Source organism: Pinus tabuliformis, chromosome 7 (assembly GCF_031772625.1).
Source record: "Pinus tabuliformis cultivar Carrire ecotype Pingquan chromosome 7, CPIR1, whole genome shotgun sequence".
Taxonomy (NCBI): Eukaryota; Viridiplantae; Streptophyta; class Pinopsida; order Pinales; family Pinaceae; genus Pinus; species Pinus tabuliformis.
The window spans coordinates 577,042,091-577,063,799 of NC_142293.1; the positions used below are offsets into that span (position 1 = coordinate 577,042,091).

General features: G+C 37.1%; 1 protein-coding gene across 1 annotated transcript; it reads right to left on the reverse strand.

Moving 5' to 3' along the window:
* Nucleotides 1-2,439: 2,439 nt before the first annotated feature.
* On the reverse strand, nucleotides 2,440-15,303 carry LOC149248736 (uncharacterized). The gene is made up of 3 exons (XM_089450891.1): nucleotides 14,567-15,303; nucleotides 13,232-14,122; nucleotides 2,440-2,944 (listed from the first exon to the last, which is right to left on the reverse strand). The coding sequence occupies exons 1-3, from the start codon at nucleotides 15,301-15,303 to the stop codon at nucleotides 2,440-2,442; spliced, it is 2,133 nt and encodes a 710-aa protein (XP_089307017.1).
* Nucleotides 15,304-21,709: the final 6,406 nt, after the last annotated feature.

Consider the following 21,709-nt stretch of genomic DNA (forward strand, 5'->3'; position numbering starts at 1 on the left):
ATAAAAACCCAAAAGAGTAAAATTTTTTTACCATTTGTGTTTTTTACCTTTTGAGAGTGATAGAGGTCATTTTCACCAAAAACTTCAAAGGCAGATTCCGGGCAAACTGTTGGATGAAATCACGAGTCGTCTTTTCCAGGTAAATCATCTCTCCGAGATCTTCGTTTTCATGGTTTTTATTTTACATTTCACCATTTATTTTATTTTTTTTGGAGGGTTTTCAAATTGAAAATCGCCCTCGATGTGTGTAGTTCACTCTTATCGGGCCTACACACATCAACTAAATTTTTTACACTTAAAAATTTAACGTGCGCGGTTTCTAAGGAGATAACCACGCACATCCACATTGTTCTATACAACCATCTACACACAATACCGAGAGCATAAAAAAATAGAAAACGCCCAAATTTCGTGCAAATTTTTACTAGGATTGTTTCTAATGATATTTTATGTTCATTTGCAAGGTTTTAAGATGCAAAAATGGAATGAAGAGAATGTGAACATGAAGGGCAAGACATAACTTCTCTAAACCATCCAGAGACTATACAGGCATTGACAAACTGTGGCATGTACAAGTTTTTCACCATTCCGGGCATGAAAGCCCAATTAGACTTGCTAGAGTGGATGGTAGGCAAGTGGAATGTCCAAGAAGAATGCTTCATAGTTGGAGACCATAGGCTCATCATTGATGTTGATGACATTTACTTCTTGACTGGACTTCCATGCCATGGGGTGGAAATCTCTCTATATGGGCATAGGCGAGGTGGCGAAACCAATGCCACCTATCTGATACAACATTGTACTGACGGAGTTGCTCTCAAAGATGGGAGAATTGACATTAAAACCATAGCAAGGCTTCCTTTGAAAGCTATCGAGTTCACTGTTGCACGACTATGTGGTAGTGCAACTCTACATTTTCTCACAAAGGCTCAGATGCAAACTACCGTAGAGTGTTTGCAACCTACTATATTCAACTAGAGCGAGGTTGTAGTTGCCAATTTGAAAGGGTAACTAACTAGAGTCAGATAATGCAAAACTCAAAAAATTTGGGTATGGTGCCTTTGTCATCTCATTTTCTCTAGAGTGGATCCCTCTTCTCGCTCCATAGGTAGTTATAGAGAGAGGAGGACCTCGAGACCCTCGCATGTTGAAATGGGTCACACTTATGGCATGCCACGGAGGTGGCGAAGGACCAATGATCAGGTATACTCCTGACTTCTTCGAGTGGATGGAAAATCAAATCATCATGATTGAAGATTTTCCATACACATGCATGGATTACACAGGTGATCCAAATATGCCATTTCTACCTAGGATGCAGTGGGGAAATCTAGGTAAAACTTCACACTTTGGTTGTTTTTGAAAATTTTCAATTTTTTGTTATTTTTTGGGCATCTAAAACTAATTGTTCGAAATGATCATGCAAATGTGGCCCCGGTGGGATCGACAGGATTACATAGATATGATAGGCGTGGTGAGAAGCCAGTAGCTCCCGTAGTGCCGAACTCGAGATGCAGTGGAGGCATTGACTAAGTTAGAGCACAACCTTCAGAGGTTGACCCTGGACATCCTGGATGTCGGGATAGATGACTTGCCTCTCCTCTATCATAGGCATATTGTGGGGGTTCTCAAACCTATTAGTCTCTTGCTACGACAAGTAGCTCGCACTGTTGTATGCTACATCGTCATGCGTAGTCACTAGTCTGAGGGCTAGATTTTTGTTTTTTGATGGTGTATTGACATGTTTAGAAAATAAAGGTCATGGGGCCTCATGTCTTTGGATGACATTTTTGTAAAAGCCACACTTTTTACAGACATTTATCTAATGAAAGCTACTACTTCTATTTCAGTCTATCTTGTACAATATATGGATGAATATTGCATTGATTTCTTTACAGATGTTTTACAAATGCCAATTTAACACATAATTAGCCAACGCATTAGTTAATGTGTTTAAATTTCTCGGAATATGTTGATACTCAATATAATCAAACTCTCTTTCCAAGAGACGAACCCGCAAAAACATTCTTAACATGGAAGCACTTCTAACTAAATAGACACCATTCAAATGTAATACTATGAGTTGTGAATCTAACCTAACGATCAATCAACGAATGCCAAATGAAATGGCATCAAATAATAGCTCAATCACTACACTATACTCTGCAATATTATTCATTGTTTGACCAAGGCATATCCCATGAATAGAAACTATCTCGTCTATGGGCGAATAAATGACCCAGGCTGCGGAAGATAAATTATAAGTAGAACAACTAGTGCCATCAGCGAAGCCATTGTAAGTTTGAGGGAGCGCCAACATTTGTGAATCAAGTGTAACACAAGATAAGTAGCAGAAGTAGCGGAAAATCGTAAAAAGCTGCTAAAAATTGACACACATAAAATATGATACAACAATATACAAGTTCTTCATCGAACAATCTAAGCATAATATTTCTTTAGGTAAAGACTATTTCTAGGCTTTACCAAAGGAATTTCGTCATAATCAACTAGTTCGTAGGCCCTTTTTTCCAATGCACGTTTTACAACATAAGGGCCATGCCACATAGGCTCGAATTTACCAACGCCTAACTTATCGTGCTCTTGATCATAGACCAAGACTAAGTCACCTTCTGCATATGAACAAGGCTTGACATTTTGATCATACTGTGATTTAACTCGTTTCTTTTGGGCCTCGCTAGCTAATGCAACATCACAGTGAGTCTCATCAAGATGTGCTAAGTACAGGAAATGTTCTTCCTCGGTAGAAGTGGCTAGTAATAATTCAATTGCCAGTTTCAAATATGGTATATCACATTCAATCGATAAAATTTCTTCCATGTCGTAAATAAGATGGAAAGGAGTAAAACCAGTCAAAGTTTTTGCTGTGGTACGATATGCCCACAAGGCTGGATAAATCATTAGATGCCAATCTCGTTTATGAGTCCTGATAATCCATTTAATCATGGTGGTTAAAACCTTATTAACAACTTCTACTTGCTGATTTTCCTGCGGTAATATGGAGTAGAATTGTCATGACGCAGACCTAGCTTCGTGGTAAGATCGGTCATCATAAAGTTTTGAAAATGGCTACCATGGTCCGTGACGATGGATTGTGGAACTCTGAACCGAGCAATCACATGATTGAATATGAAAATGGATGTTGTTTCACCATCATCCTTATATGTAGGCATCACCTTGGCCCATTTCATAAAATAATCTACTGCTAGGATAATGTACCCATGCCCCCTGACCGAGTGAGGGTTACATGTAAGGAAATCGATGCCCCATTTAGAAAAAGGACCGAAAACAATGATTGGGTGAAGAGGAGTTGGGTGTGCATGCATTTTTCGATCATAGATTTGACAATTATGGCATTTCCGAACCGCAGTTATATAATCTTTGAACATAGAAGGCCAGAAATACCCCGCGCGCAGGATCTTTTGAGCAGTGGAAAAACCTGACATATGACTGCCAAAGGCTCCATAATGGCAGTGATTTAATGCATTTTCGACTTCCTCGTGAGTTAAACAACGTCTGAATATGGAATCGACACCATGACGATAAAGTTATCACCAACAATATTGTATTGCTGGGATTGGTACCAGATACGATGACGATCAATTGGACTTAGTTTTGGCTAAAATATAAGGGGTCTGAAGATAAATGATGATATCTCCATACCAGGGATCTAAAGTATTGATCAGAAAGAGAGATTCGTCTGGAAGAGAATCCTCTTCCATGTTTTTTGTCTCAGTATGGGGAAAGTCACATAATAATTCAGAAAATACTAACGATTTCTTATATTTGGATTTAATGAATTCCAAATCGAATTCTTGTAGGATGACTATCCATTTGGAATACTTGCCCCCTAGCAATTGTCTGGTAAGAATGTAAACCATGGGGTTGCAATCGGAAATCACATTAGTTTTGCACAATAGAATGTAGTGACGAAAACGTTGGACAACTTGAACGGTTGCCAAGGCCAATTTCTCCACATGTGCATATTTTGCTTTAGTTTTGGTCAAATTTCTACTTAAGTAATATATCACATGCTCTTCATTTGATTCATCTTCCTGAACTAAAACCATGCCAATAGTGACATCGAATGAAACTAAGTATAAAAAGTAGTCTCGATGATAATTGGGAGGATGCAACAATGGTGTATGGGTCAACGCATGTTTAAGTGCATCAAAGGCCTTTTGAGCCACTTCATCCCAAGTAAATGAGATGCCCTTTTTCAAAAGTCGAGTAAAACCTTTAGTTAAGTCGGCGTTTGGATGAATCATTGTAGAAAGTTCGTTTTCCCTTGCAAACTTTGGAGTTGGCGGAGATTGGAAGGAGGAAAATTTAGAATAGCCTCAACCTTCAGCGGATCAACATGAATGCCTTCCTTTAAAATGACAAATCCTAGAAATTGACCGGATTGCACACAAAAAACACACTTGTGTGGATTCAAGCGAATATTGTAATGATGACATCTAGTAAAGATTTCTCTCAAATTCATTAGATGGTCTTCCTGTCCCAGTGAATGAGCTGGAAATTCATGCAAGTAAGGATGCACAATATGCTTGATATCGTGAAATGCATAAGACATAGCCGTTGGGAAGTTGCATCGGAAATCTTCAAACCGAATGGGAGCTTTCAATAGGAAAAATTCCCCCATGGGCAGTGGATGTGGTTTTGTGTTGATCAGTTGGGAGTATGTTGATTTGTTTGTAGCTAGAAAATCCGTTCAGAGCCCTCCGAACTTATCCCTCTTGTAGATAAGAGCGATCTCCCTAGACTCCAAAGAAATATAGTAAAACAACGAGGAACTGCTACCTTTCTCTAGACTGTGATTGACTAAAACAAATACTATGATAGTTGCCACTTACCATTTAATCAAAATGATTGATGAAGTCCCCTTCAAATATTTCGACCATCCCCTCCTCCTCGATGCCTTAGAGATCCTCCCGTCACTTCTCACAACTTCTCCATGATGTCCTGCAAGAGATTTGCATAGACAGAAACAATCACGAGATTAAAGCATCTAGTATATAACATAAGATATAAATGGAATAATTAACTCAACCATGTATCATAAACTGATCAATATGAAATCACAATCTATGTAGGTGATCAAGGAATCTAGAAGTTGTATCAACAAAGATATAATTGAGAAAGAACAATTGTATTTATATTAATAAAGTGGAGAATAGTCTTACAACTGTTGGACATCTAATCCTCTATGGGTTGGGGTGGAATGTGAATAGCCACCGGAGTCCAAGAGACAACTTGGAATATGAATCCAAGGGTCACACCAATGTATTATATTTTTTTTTTGCATGTGGTTCACAAGCACCCTGGTCAGTGAGTGATTGCTACGTCCATGGAAAAATCCGGGCGATAGCTAGGCTAAATCGCCCCTCGGCCTACTGGCAAGATCTGTCCCCAAGGGCTTCGGGTAGATTCGACCCTGTGACCTCCCGATGGCGAGGCACGGTTTTTTACCAACTGAGCTAACCCTTGGGGCTACACCAATGTACTATATATATGTATCATTGTGAATAATAGATGCAATCTCACGCTTATCCTTCATATTCTTCTCTTCACCATATATGTGTTTAACATGGTATCAGAGCAGGCGATTACTAGTCCTGCTCCATTTTGAGCCATTATTTTCCTACAAATACTAACATATCATTTAGGTTTCCTTGAGTGCTTTTCATCCATGCGCTCTGTATATTCTCCCATGCAAAAACGCTTCTGCCTATTCTGCCTATTTTGTAGAACTGAGAGATCTGCCATTGCAAAACTGACACCTTCTGCCTGGAGCATTGAAGTGCATCAAATTATGTGTGTCGGAGGTGTTGTGCTGGAGGTTGAACGTTGTGCATTGAAACCAAAACTGCATTCCATTTGGTATGTTATTACTCATACATTGATTGATATTATTTTGTGATGAAGTGTTGTGTATGCATAGTTATTACCACCGATACCACATTGCATATCATGCACAATTATTACCACAGATACCACGTCGCATATCATGCACAATTATCATTGCAGTATATTCATTTAACGCCATACCATTTCTCCATATTCATGGTACCTCCCCACAGCCATACCTCCCATTCATTTGTATTCATTTAGCGCCATACACTTCTTGGTATCAAATGCTGTCTCCATATTGAACGTTGCCACGACATTACCATACCATATCGAACGACATCTCCATATTGAACGTTGTCACGACATTACCATACCGTTTCCTCCCAATACCAGTTCCTCCCATTGCAATACTACGTTTCAATATTACACTGTCATATGCGTTAACTGTCACTCCCCCATACACTTCTAGTGTTTTGTTTGGAACACCGCAGCTCCCATTCATTGATATTTGTTACCTCCTGGTTTAATGTTGTCGACTCCCACTGTGTAAAAAAACATCCATATACAACGTGGTTTCCGTTGTATACCATTGTTTGCTATTTTATACAACGTGGTTTCCGTTGTATAACACTGCGCTATTTTTAACACTGTCCTCGCACTCATACCTCCCAGTCTATCATATCTGCCCTTCCATATGTTACACTTGCACTAACACATTAACTCCCAACTATTATGCTCCGATCTACAAACGCATTGACTTCGGTTTGGTTCGGTTCCTCTCCCCACAACTTACCGTGTTCCGCTGCCTCCACCACACCATACCTCATGTTTGAACATTGCTTGTGAGGTCGAATGTCAGGACTAGCACAGGACATTCGACCTCACAAGCAATGTTCAAACATGAGGTATGGTGTGGTGGAGGCAGCGGAACACGGTAAGTTGTGGGGAGAGGAACCGAACCAAACCGAAGTCAATGCGTTTGTAGACCGGAGCATAATAGTTGGGAGTTAATGTGTTAGTGCAAGTGTAACATATGGAAGGGCAGATATGATAGACTGGGAGGTATGAGTGCGAGGACAGTGTTAAAAATAGCGCAATGTTATACAACGTAAACCACGTTGTATAAAATAGCAAACAATGGTATACAACGGAAACCATGTTGTATATGGATTTTTTTTACACAGTGGGAGTCAACAACATTAAACCAGGAGGTAAAAATATCAATGAATGGGAGCTGCGGTGAAGCCTACATCGGGTATGAGGCAGAGCTGGTGAAGCGTGTCCTTAAAGATTTGATTTGATACTACTACTACACCACGACATAGACGGGGCCATTACTACATTTGGGTAGTCAATCGTGAGGGAGATAATCTGGTGCCTCTATCTTCCATCCCATAAAATTCTCTTCATTTTGATCTTCATAGGGACAAGTCGTGGTTCTTAGAGTTGTTTGACAGAGCGAGAAGCGGCCCCGCTGCTGCTCCACACTACGCTCTCAGCCCTCTCTCAACAATCATACCACCGCCTATCCACCTGCGTTCATACTCCACCTCTGCTGGCAAACGATGCACACTTCGGTTCACCTTCCATAATCTGCCTCTGCCATTGACTCCAAAATATTTCGATGAGGTTCTTTTTAGGAATTTTACTAATAAATTCGAGGAGCAGTATCAGATAAACTTTCCATCTACTGTTCGAGCTAGTCAATGATTGCAGACTGCCTAGAAATTTGAAAACAGAGGTTGTTAATTGTTGTATTGGGATTTTTCTGCAGTCATTCTGTCAGCAGTTCCCTCTGGTGCAGGTTCATCTATCCTTCGAGCCTTTGTATCTGAACTGATATAGTTCTGCAAAAACAAAGGAGAATCATTTTTCAAGCAAAATATTTATTGCTTGCAAAGGATTATCAATTGAGTAGATTTCCCTCTTAGCATTGGACACATTTAATTTTGAAGAACATTGCATTGCTAGCTATTTGCCTTTACAAGTACATCTGTGGTAATTTGTTGACCTGAGTTGGTTGAATAATGGAGAAAATTCATGGCTTATTAGAGTTACTGAAAACTCTAATCAGGTCCACTGCTGACAGCACAGTTAAAATTAGCAAAGTCTCTCTTTCAGATATTCAGACTTGTTTGCAAAATGCACAAGACAAAATTAATTTTTTGCAACTTGAATCACAACTACAACAAGAGGAGTTACAGAAGTATAGTCATGATTCTGAACTTGTTTCTATTCAGAACAATTCTCTTTTTGAGTCAGAAATTGACTCCCATCAACATGCAGAAACTAATCAAGACGGTAAAGTTGAGGCTAATTCAAGAGCAGATGTGAATGCAGATTTAGAAGTTCAGCCTGCACTTCCCAAACCCATCATTAGACCTTAGGAAGAGCTTGTCCATAACAAGCATAGAACAGGTCTTGGATATGATAAGGAGGTTTCCTTTCTGTAAGGTCCCACCTTACTAACCATTAGTATTATACTAAGGCTGACTCAAAATACGATTTAAGTTTAAAAAGTTAATGCAAGGTTATATATCTATATTTTTGCTTTTTTGTTTTTATTGGTATTCTTTACACTACATACTAATTTCGACTAACTAACTAACCCATGGTAATATTAAACTTCTCATTAAGGCTACCGGGTCATGGTTCCTCAAGATCCAAAACTTACAACCATAAGTCTTAAAATCACATCTAAATGATAGAGTCTCTAGTGGGATAAATAATATCAATATTTACAAACCACAATTTCCAATAAGCTAATATTAAACTTCTCATTAAGGCTACTGGGTCATGGTTCCTCAAGATCCAAAACTTACAACCATAAGTCTTAAAATCACATTTAAATGATAGAGTCTCTAGTGGGATAAATAATATCAGTATTTACAAACCACAATTTCCAATAAGCTAATTGTTCATTTTATTGCAATTAAGAGTGTTTAAGAGTGACTAATTTGATTTTGTTCTATATAATATGCCTATGAATTCTTTGGTAAAACAAGGGAAGAAAAACAAGATAATTCAACTTCTAAAGGAGTGGTTTCCAATTATTATGAATTCATATGTGAGCTAACAATTATAACATTTCACCTAACCAATTTGCCTTCCATGGATTTTTAATTCAATGGAATCATCATGCTTATTCTTTGAGATATTTCCAAAAACACCTTGGTTGCAAATCCTAAATTTACTTAGTCATTTTTATAGACAATTTGTAGATGTAATTAGCTACAACCATTGAAGCATTATGTCAAATAGTTTGTAAGAATGAAATGTACAGCCATTGAGGCATTTTGTCAAACACTTACAACCATAACCCTTAAGGCGATTTCACCAAAATTAACTAACATGAATCTAATATTACATAATTTCTTTTTCTTTGTCAGTAATGCCAAGAAGTGAACATAATACATAAGTAGAACTGTCATCCATCTAGATTGCTGCATATACAAAAATTAGGCACATAATGACTATAAATATTTAAGAATTTTTACAAATATCTCACAGCAATGTAGCTACAGCCATTGGGAAATTTGAACAATGGTTAGCAGTCACAAAACAAGCTGCTAGCTATTAAACTATCAAACAAGCAGTCACAAGTTTATTAAACTATCAATGTATTAACCATTGATACTTTAAAATAATAATTCCAAGTTTATATAATAGATTGGTTTCATAAAAAGAGATTACTAGGTAAATCACATCTACAAAAAAAAGCAGCAAGACAAACCACCAGGCAGCAGCAACAAATCTGTAAAATATAGAAGTTTACAGAACCGGGTTCTGAAACTCTGTTTTTTGAAATCAAAGTTGGGGTGACATGGCCATAAGGTACAAATACCCCCTAAAGTTGAAATAAATAGAAACAGAAATGCCCAAAAATGCAAAAACACAATCCAAAACAAATTCATACTATCTCATTTATTCCTTTTGTCAAACATATACTGTGTAAACTTATCTACAGCTGTAAAAAGAGAAAGAAATACCAAATTTATGCTATTAACATGTTTTCATAAAAATCATGGCAGCCTGAATGCTTCAGCCATTAAGACATGATGTAAATCAACTTGCAATGAAACTGTACAAAAAAAAACTTACATAAAATAAACTATAGTTATTGCAAAATTCCTTCAACATTTAGTGTGCAACATTTGATATACATCTAAGTTTCAGTCAACAATCAAATAAGCAAAACCATGTAATGAACTACAAAAGGAAACACAATATAATGTTGTCAACATACCTGGCAGTGAATTTATACAACTCAAAAAAATGGGAGTATGCTCCAGCTCCAATGAGAGTATGCTCCAGCTCCAATATCCTTACCAACTCATTGTGAACCACCCGGTTTTCCTCCCAACCATATCCAGGAAGAACTTCTCCCCCTAGAACCCCCGAGCTGCAAAAGCTCACAAACAATACCAAAAGACACAGTAGAGAGATTTGCAAGGCAAACTAAGGAAGCAAATTTTCACTTCCTCTCAATACCACTCATGGCCAACCTCAATAGCTAGAGATCTTAGGATTTTAACAATAATTTCATATTTATTATGGAAGCAAATGGCTACTCTCCATATCTCTCCCTCTCACTATTTTCCTCAAGTCTCTTCCACTCTTGGCCTCCTCATCCCCCAAGTGAGAATACATGAGACTCATATATAGGAGGAGCAACCAATTCTTGTCATAAAGGAGGAGTAATGTGAATGCATTGGATTCCATTTAGAGGAGTGTAACTTATGCCATTAAGGAGAGGTATGCATTAAAGAGAGCGTAAGAGGAATATTTTATGACATATTTTTAATGAGTGAAAAGGAATATGCCATTCTTCGATGAATGCATAAAATAGAGTATAATGAATTATTTAAAAAAGAGAGAGAGAGAGACAGTTACATAGAGCCATGAGAGTCATGAAGGAGATATGTGAATTAATTGAGGAGATAAAATTGACTTGTAATTCCTTTTTAATAATAAGATAATAATAATATTAATAATATTGAGGATTCAATCAAGATTGAACTATTAGGATTGATTAATGATAAGTTAATTCGTTTTTCTTCAACTCCACTTGATTACCAATTTATGTAAAGTGATTTACTATTTTTGGAAAGTCGTGCTTGAGATGTTGGACATGACTTTCTATTTTTAGAAAGTCATTCCAAAATTGTGAGAATGAAATTTTATTTAAGGAAATTCATCCATGAGTGGTATTTTCATTTTGGAGAATAGGGATTCCGCACCCCTATTTCATGCGTCTCCCTGCCTTAGTAGATTGAGGACTCTGCGCCCTGATCTACTCCAAAGATCTAAGATTCCACAACTTGATCTTTTTAAATATTCAGGACTCTGTGCCCTAAATATACAAGACTCCACGTCTTTATCTTTCTTGGATTTAGGAATCCACGCCCTAATTTCCATGCCTTCTCATCTACTGTGCTTTGAAACTTTGTGTTTCTCCTTATGGTACTGATTGTGAGCTTTTACCCATCTGATGGTTCCCTGGTAAGGCCTTGTTCAAAGACCTGCACACATTACAATCTCATAGATCAAAGGAATCAAATGAATTTCATAATGAAATTAACTTAATCACATTTTATCGAGAATGATGCATGACTTCCACAGTCATTTTGAAGAAATGACTTCCACAATCATTCATAATTGAACATCCTTGTTGGAAAATGACCAGGTACTCTACCACATCCTGCTTAGTACAATATTAGACATATATAATCACACAAATCATGTATCATCCATAAATCATAATTAACCATCTATTTCGCATAACCATGAGAATCCATGGGTATATGTGTCTCAATCTTGGATCACCATCCATGTCATACACCTGCTTCATAAATCAAATACAAACAGAAAAACATATGTATAACATTTTACTTAATCAAAACCATCTAATACAGATAATCAATGATGCCACATATAAGAGGAAATATAACTATATAAAACATTGTTCCCCAATCCAGTGATCAATCTATCATACATAAACATAAAAGGAAATATAACTATGTATGTAAAACATTATTCCTCAATCAAGTGATCAACCTATTATATATATAACCCTTGATAGGAGTGACAAAACTATACTAGAAAAATAGGACACTACATACTCCCCCTCTTGGAGTAAACTTGGCCCGAAGTTTAACTAAACAAAAAAGGAAACTCAAGACGCATAGAAGATGCATCTTCCCAAGTGGCGGAACTAGGACTGTACGGGTCCCATTGGACCTTTACTTGGTCCACCATGCGATATCTGAGCTGTCGAGTGCGATGGTCCAAAATGCAAACTGGCTCTGCCTTAAGATTCCCTTCATCCGTTACCTGTAATTGATGCCAATCTAAAATGTGAGAAGGATCATGAACATACTTACGTAGTACCGAAATATGAAATACATCATGCATACGATGAAAAACTGGTGGTAAAGCAAGACAATATGCCACAAGTCCAACCCTTTCAATGATCTTAAAAGGCCCAAAAAATCGAGGAGAGAGCTTAGATCCTTTCCCAAACCTAATAGAGCTTTTCTAAGGTTTTACTTGAAGAAAAACAAATTCACCTTCTTTAAAACTACGATCCACTCTATGCATATCAACATAGCTCTTCTGTCTATCTTGTGCCTCCTTTAATATTTGCCTTATACGACACACTTGTTCTTCCATTTCTTGAAGCATTTCAGGACCTACCGAGATTCTGTCCTCTAATCTATCCCAACTTAAAGGTGTTTTGCATGGTCTTCCATACAATAACTCATAAGGTGCCATACCAAGGGAGCGGTGATAACTATTATTGTAAGCAAACTCCACTAGAGGAAGATAATCTTCCCACTTAGATTGTTGATCCATTACGTACATTCTAAGCATGTCCTCTAACACTTGATTTACTCTTTCAGTTTGGCCATCAGTCTTTAGATGATAAGCTGTACTGAAATTTAATTGTGTCTGAAGGGTTCCCTGGAAACTAGTCCAAAATCTTCCTATAAATATAAAGGCATTATTTGATATAATTTTCTTAGGAAAACCATGAAGTCTAACCACCTCCTTGATAAATACTTGTGCTATTTCAGATGCTTTGTAAGTATCCCTAACGGGTATAAAATGGGCACTCTTAGTAAGTTTATCTACCACCACCAAAATGGAGTTATGCCTTTTGGTTGTTTTAGGTAATTCAACAATAAATTCCATAGATATTTCTTCCCATTTGGACTCAGGAATGTTATGCGGCTGCAATAATCCTGCTGGATGACCATGTTCTGCTTTAACTAGCTGACATTCCAAACATTTTGCCACAAAATTTGCTACATCCTTCTTCATGCCTATCCAAAAGAAAATTTGCTTTAAATTAGCATACATCTCCTGGACTCCCAGGTCAGCCATATATGTTGCACGGTGAGCTTCTTTCAAAATGAACTCACAAAGCCCATCTTGATCTAGAACTAAAATCTTTTGCATGAATCTCACCATACTGTCATCATCACAAGAATACCCTTCTACCTTGTTTTTCTTAGCCCCCTCCCCAGAAAGAGAAACTTTAACTTCCTTGCACCATTCATCTACATCTTGTGCCCTCAAGATGCGCTCCCGTAAATCAATCTTCAATGGAATTACTGAAAATATTCGTGGTCTTCGACTGAGTGCATCGGCTACTTTGTTCAATGTACCCTTGATGTAAGTTATGTCAAAATCATATTCACTTAGGAGTTCTGACCACCTTCTTTGCCTAGCATTTAGATCACTTTGAGTAAATATATGTTGCAAACCTCTGTGATCTGTTTTCAATTCAAATTTATTTCCCACCAGATAATGTCGCCAAAGTCGTAAGGCATGAACTATAGTTGCTAGTTCTAGATCATGGGTTGCATAGTTTTCTTCATGTGTCCTTAACTTCCTAGAGGCATATGCAATCACCCTACCATCTTGTGATAATACTGCACCCAATCCATCTTTTGACGCATCGGTACATACTATGAATGGTCTATCCATATCTAGAACCTTAAGTATCGGAGCTGTAGTCAAACATTGTTTGAGCTTGGAAAATGCTTGCTCACACTCATTTGTCCAATTAAATCGTACTCCCTTCCTAAGAAATGAAGTGATAGGGCTGGCTATTTTTGAAAACCCCTCCACAAATCTCTGATAGTATCCTGCCATACCCATGAAGCTACGCACTTCATGCACATTAGAGGGTGTTGGCCATTCTGAAATTGCATCAATCTTTGTTGAGTCAACAGCAATGCCTTCACTGGAGATAATGTGTCCAAGATAATGGATTTTTGATTGGAAAAAAGAACATTTGGACATTTTTGCATAAAGTTTATTTTCTCTTAAGCATTGTAACACCAATCTCAAGTGTTGCTCATGCTCTTTTGGGGACTTTGAATAGATTAGGATGTCATCGAGGAACACTTGTACAAATTTGTCTAAGTAATTCCTAAATACACCATTCATCAGACTCATAAACACTCCTGGGGCATTAGATAACCCAAAAGGAACAACCACGAACTCATAATGACCAAAACAAGTTCGAAAAGTAGTTTTGGAAATATCCTCTTCTTTAACTCTGAGCTGATGATATCCAAATCGAAGATCGATCTTGGAGAATATGGTGGCTCCCTTCATTTGATCAAATAGATCATCAATGCGAGGCAAAGGATATTTATTTCTAATAGTTACTTGATTCAATTGCCTGTAGTCAACACAGAGCCGAAGGGATCCATCCTTCTTCTTTACAAATATCACTGGAGCTCCCCAAGGTGAAACACTAGGTCTAATCATACCCCTGTCCAATAACTCTTGAAGTTTCACTTGCAACTCACGAAGTTCAACAATAGACATTCGGTAGGGAGCTTTGGATATAGGTTCGGTACCAGGCTTTAGCTCTATGGAGAAGTCAATCTCCCGCTTTGGAGGCAAACCAGGCAACTCCTCTAGAAAGACATCAGAGAATTCTGAAAGGAAAGGATATTGTTCAAAGGATGAAAGATCTCCCTCATTTAAAGTCATTACAACATACATTTGACATCGTTTCCTAAGACTTCTCTTCATCTGCAAGAATGAGATAAGTCTTAAAGAAACAGGTCTCCTTTCCCCATGGATAACCATAGATTGGCCCTCATCACTCAAAAAATGAAGTGTTTTGCTTCGACAACTAAGCACAGCCCAGTGGGCTTCAAGCCAGTCCATCCCAATTATCACATCATAGTGACCAAGTGGCATCACATAAAGATTCACATTTGTGACACACACTCCCAAGTCTAAAGGGCACTCTTGCACTAAGCATTCAACCTTTTGAGATTGCCCTGAGGCCATCTGAACCTGATCAAAATCATTTTGCTCTATCGCCACCAATTTACATTTCAATAAAGCATTAGGAGAAATAAAACTTTCAGTTGTGCTAGGATCAATCAAAATAGTAACAACCATACTATTTAGCTTACCTGATGCTTCAAGCACTGTAGACTGATGCTCGACCTAGCGATTTTGCACAACTGCATGAATCCTATGGGCTCTGCCCATATCTCTAACAGTGGCTTGTTCCTACTCTGATTGTGCTTCAGTCTTCTTTTCAGGGCAATATCGCTCATAATGAGGTCCTCCACAAGTCCAACATCCATTAGTGGGAGCAGTTTTCATAAATTTGACCCTTTTATTAGGTGATTCTTGAGTGCGAGCATTACTTTGTTGAAGATGTTGCCTTGGGTTATTTCTTTGGTTCTTAAAAGTATGATTCTTTTGAAATCCCTGATGATGTGAACCACCTGACTTATGTCTTACATATTGTCCTCCCCTTCGAGGAGGTTTCCCATGGAATGATAGATTTGGGGTTTTATCCCCCCCTTTGTTCCCCAATAATTCTTCCTCGGCTATAATTGCTTGTTTCACTACCTCATGCAACATAGTAGGCCTCAAAATGCGCACATTTTCCTTTATAATAGAATTCAATCCATACAAAAACTTGTTTACCTTGAGGGCTTCAGTATTTAGATGGGTAGCATATCTAAGCAACTCCATGAATCGTGTTTCATATTCAAGGATTGTCTTAGTTCCTTGCTTAAGATCATGGAACTCATTCAATTTCCTCTCCAAGTATTCAGCAGAAAGGTACTTTTCTCGAAATTCCTCTTCAAATCGTTCCCATGTCAAGGTAGACATGGAGTATCCCAATTGGGATTCTAAGTTCCTCCACCATAATAGTGCACTCTCCTTAATTTGGTATATAGCCAACTTTGCCTTTTGGTTGCTAGAATAATTTTGCAACTCAAAACATAGGCGCATGTTTTCCAACCAAGCTTTTGCTACCTCCCCTTTTGTGGTACCCTTAAAGATAGGAAGCTTAACTTTTTCCAACTCTCTATGTACATCTCCATCAGATGGTATTTCTTGCCTCTCTAATTGAGATGAAGAACCAGGCACTGAAGGATTTCCCCCAACCCTACTAATCAAGACTTCAGTCATCTTTTGGAAAGATAACATCATATCCCTTACTTCCCTGATGGATATTTGCTCAGATTCTTTATCTTGGGGAGGTGGAGATGAGACTTCCTTCCTCCTCCTTGATGTTCTCTCCATGATTACTTAACCTGGCCAAGGAAAAATTTAGGTAAGTAAATAAATATTAGTAGGAAAGCCCTAGGTCCTAGAGTTTTAACTTGGCTCTGATACCATATGTAAGGTCCCACCTTACCAACCATCAGTATTATACTAAGGCTGACTCAAAATGCGATTTAAGTTTAAAAAGTTAATGCAAGGTTATATATCTATATTTTTGTTTTTTTGTTTTTATTGGTATTCTTTACACTACATACTAATTTCTACTAACTAACTAACCCATGGTAATATTAAACTTCTCATTAAGGCTACCGGGTCATGGTTCCTCAAGATCCAAAACTTACAACCATAAGTCTTAAAATCACATTTAAATGATAGAGTCTCTAGTGGGATAAATAATATCAATATTTACAAACCACAATTTCCAATAAGCTAATTGTTCATTTTATTGCAATTAAGAGTGTTTAAGAGTGACTAATTTGATTTTGTTCTAGATAATATGCCTATGAATTCTTTGGTAAAACAAGGGAAGAAAAACAAGATAATTCAACTTCTAAAGGAGTGGTTTCCAATTATTATGAATTCATATGTGAGCTAACAATTACAACATTTCACCTAACCAATTTGCCTTCCATGGATTTTTAATTCAATGGAATCATCATGCTTATTCTTTGAGATATTTCCAGAAACACCTTGGTTGCAAATCCTAAATTTACTTAGTCATTTTTATAGACAATTCGTAGATGTAATTAGCTACAACCATTGAAGCATTATGTCAAACAATTTGCAAGAATGAAATGTACAGCCATTGAGGCATTTTTTCAAACACTTACAACCATAACCCTTAAGGCGATTTCACCAAAATTAACTAACATGAATCTAATATTACATAATTTCTTTTTCTTTGTCAGTAATGCCAAGAAGTGAACCTAATACATAAGTAGAACTGTCATCCATCTAGATTGTTGCATATACAAAAATTAGGCACATAATGACTATAAATATTTAAGAATTTTTACAAATAGCTCGTAGCGATGTAGCTACAGCCATTGGGAAATTTGAACAATGGTTAGCAGTCACAAAACAAGCTGCTAGCTATTAAACTATAAAACAAGCAGTCACAAGTTTATTAAACTATCAATGTATTAACCATTTATACTTTAAAATAATAATTCCAAGTTTATATAACAAACTAGCTTCATAAAAAGAGATTAACAGGTAAATCACATCTACAAAAAAAAGCAGCAAGACAAACCACCAGGCAGCAGCAGCAAATCTGTGAAATATAGAAATTTATAGAACCGAGTTCTGAAACTATGCTTTTTGAAATCAAAGTTGGGGTGACATGGCCATAAGGTACAGATACCCCCTGAAGTTGAAATAAATCGAAATAGAAATGCCCAGAAATGCAATTATTTAAAAGCACAAGCCAAAACAAATTCATACTATCTCATTTATTCCTTTTGTCAAACATATACTGTGCAAACTTATCTACAGCTGTAAAAAGAAAAGGAAAGACCAAATTTATGGTATTAACATGTTTTCATAAAATTCATGGCAGCCTGAATGCTTCAACCATTAAGACATGATGTAAATCAACTTGCAATGAAACTGTACAGGAAAAACTTACATTAAATAAACTACAGTTATTGCAAAATTCCTTCTACATTTAGTGTGCAACATTTGATATACATCTAAGTTTCAGTCAACAATCAAATAATCAAAACCATGTAATGAACTACAAAAAGAAACACAATATAATGTTGTCAACATACCTAGCAGTGAATTTATACAACTCAAAAAATGGGAGTATGCTCCAGCTCCAATGAGAGTATGCTTCAGCGCCAATATCCTTACCAACTCATTGTGAACCACCCGTTTTTCCTCGCAACCATATCCAGGAATAACTTCTCACCCTAGAACCCCCGAGCTACAAAAGCTCACAAACAATACCAAAAGACACAGTAGAGAGATTTGCAAGGAAAACTAAGGAAGCAAATTTTCACTTCCTCTTAATACCACTCATGGCCAACCTCAATAGCTAGAGATCTTAGGATTTTAACAATAATTTCAGATTTATTATGGAAGCAAATGTCTACTCTCCATATCTCTCCCTCTCACTATTTTCCTCAAGTATCTTCCACTCTTGGCCTCCTCATCCCCCAAGTGAGAATACATGAGACTCATATATAGGAGGAGCAACCAATTCTTGTCATAAAGGAGGAGTAATGTGAATGCATTGGATTCCATTTAGAGGAGTGTAACTTATGCCATTAAGGAGAGGTATGCAATAAAGAGAGCGTAAGAGGAATATATTATGACATATTTTTAATGAGTGAAAAGGAATATGCCATTCTTCGATGAGTGCATAAAATAGAGTATAATGAATTATTTAAAAGAGAGAGAGAGAGATAGAGTTACATAGAGCCATGAGAGTCATGAAGGAGATGTGTGAATTAATTGAGGAGATAAAATTGACTTGTAATTCCTTTTTAATAATAAGATAATAATAATATTAATAATATTGAGGATTCAATCAAGATTGAACTATTAGGATTGATTAATGATAAGTTAATTCGTTTTTCTTCAACTCCACTTGATTACCAATTTATGTAAAGTGATTTACTATTTTTGGAAAGTCGTGCTTGAGATGCTGGACATGACTTTCTATTTTTAGAAAGTCATTCCAGAATTGTGAGAATGAAATTTTATTTAAGGAAATTCATCCATGAGTGGTATTTTCATTTTGGAGAATAGGGATTCCGCACCCCTATTTCATGCGTCTCCCTGCCTTAGTAGATTGAGGACTCCGCGCCCTGATCTACTCCAAAGATCTAAGATTCCACAACTTGATCTTTTTAAATATTCAGGACTCCGTGCCCTAAATATACAAGACTCCACGTCTTTATCTTTCTTGGATTTAGGACTCCACGCCCTAATTTCCATGCCCTCTCATCTACTGTGCTTTGAAACTTTGTGTTTCTCCTTATGGTACTAATTGTGAGCTTTTACCCATCTGATGGTTCCCTAGTAAGGCCTTGTTCAAAGATCTACACACATTACAATCTCATAGATCAAAGGAATCAAATGAATTTCATAATGAAATTAACTTAATCACATTTTACCGAGAATGATGCATGACTTCCATAGTCATTTTGAAGAAATGACTTCCACAGTCATTCATAATTGAACATCCTTGTTGGAAAATGACCAAGTACTCTACCACATCCTGCTTAGTACAATATTAGACATATATAATCACACAAATCATGTATCATCCATAAATCATAATTAACCATCTATTCCGCATAACCATGAGAAACCATGGGTATATGTGTCTCAATATTGGATCACCATCCATGTCATACACTTGCTTCATAAATCAAATACAAACAGAAAAGCATATGTATAACATTTTACTTAATCATAACCATCTAACAGATAATCAATGATGCCACATATAAGAGGAAATATAACTATATAAAACATTGTTCCCCAATCTAGTGATCAATCTGTCATACATAAACATAAAAGGAAATATAACTATGTATGTAAAACATTATTCCTCAATCAAGTGATCGACCTATCATATATATATAACCCTTGATAGGATTGACAAAACTATACTAGAAAAATAGGACACTACACTTTCATATTCTAGATTACTCAAAGCCCATTCAGTTTCAAAGTGCTGGATTTCTTCATGACAGTTCACCTTCAGCTGTTCCAGATTATGCTCCTCTTCCACAGCAACAACAACAGATTGTGAAATGCCAACATTGTGAAAGAGTTGGCCATATGAAAGATCACTGTTTTGATCTTCATCCATGTGAGAACTATCATAAAACCACTCATTCTCAAACAAATTCTTCAAAAAAAAGCCTCCTGCAAGAACAAAAATTCATCTCGGATGGATCGCTTCTTGGCAATGGGCTTCAACAACCAAGAAGATATTTCATTCATATGTTAGAACTTGTTCTAGAGTATTGAACAATCTTGCAGTTGAGTTTTCTCCATCTTCTCACCTTGTATCTGACAGGGGGAAGTGATGGTCATTTACAAGCTTCAAAGCAACATCAAGCGAGCCTGAGCCACAACCTGCCATACCAGATTCAGAGTTGTAGCTAGAGACAAAGATGCCCTTGAGCATGCCTTCAGTTGGTGATGCCTCTTCAAAGAATTGGGGACACTTCCTCTAGCATAAGACTTCAGCTTCTTGCTAGTTGTGAAAGAGTTCCAGGAATTGCATTAAGCATTCCAGAGTTGATGGTCATCCTTAAATCATCACAGGTTGAGACCTCCATTTTCAGGTTGAGGTTCTCCCTTTTTATCCGTGGTGAGGCCTCCCTTTCAAGGTTGAAGGTTTGCCTCTTCATGAGGAGCACTTCCTCTAGCAGAAGACTTCAGGTTCTTTCCAGACTTGGAAGAGTTCCAAGAACTACACTAAGTGTTCCAGTGTTGGTGGTCATCCTTAAACCACCTCCCTTTATACCAACATTTCAGAGAGCACATTTAGCCTAGTGTTTCCATGCATTTTTACACATTTTGTATTATAGATATCTTCTTGGAATATATACCCCTTCAGATTAAGGGGGGGAATTTTGGACTCCTAATCCTCTATGGGTTGGTGTGTGTTGTACCTCTGAGATAGTAGTAGGTCAGGCTACCAAAGCCAGAGCATCTAAAATAATTGTTGTGGGGGTTTTTGGTTTAAGTTTTTGGAAGACCAATGAATGAAGACAGATGTAGAATTAAAGTAATTAATCCTTTGGGGTATATTAATATCTCAACAGACGGCTTCTATAAGACTTTACACAGCGATATAGATAAAAAATAGTGGTGAGTGGAAGACAGCAAAAAATATGATTATCACAGTTTCCAGACTCTAAAACAAAACAATCATAAGTTGGAAAACCTTTTGAACTACATTCAAAAGATTCAAGGCAATATACTTAAGTTTACACAAGGTGCTGGTGATATATGATTGGAGGGAATTAGCTACACTAACAGTTGCATTAATCCAATCTCTTAATAGATGATAACTTCAGGAGCTTATAGGAATCAATTGAAATTCTAATTGTTCCTACCTAGATATCTCTGCAAGTCATAAGCATATGAAGAAAACACATAATGATTGGAAACTGGAAAAACTTATAGGATAACACAAAACTGTGTAAAACCAGATTCAGAATCCTCTACTTTGTATTAAGGTTCCAGAAAGATCGATTGCATCAAGTGTCTGCAAAAGCTTCCTTCAAAGGTGGATTCCAGGTTTAAAGTA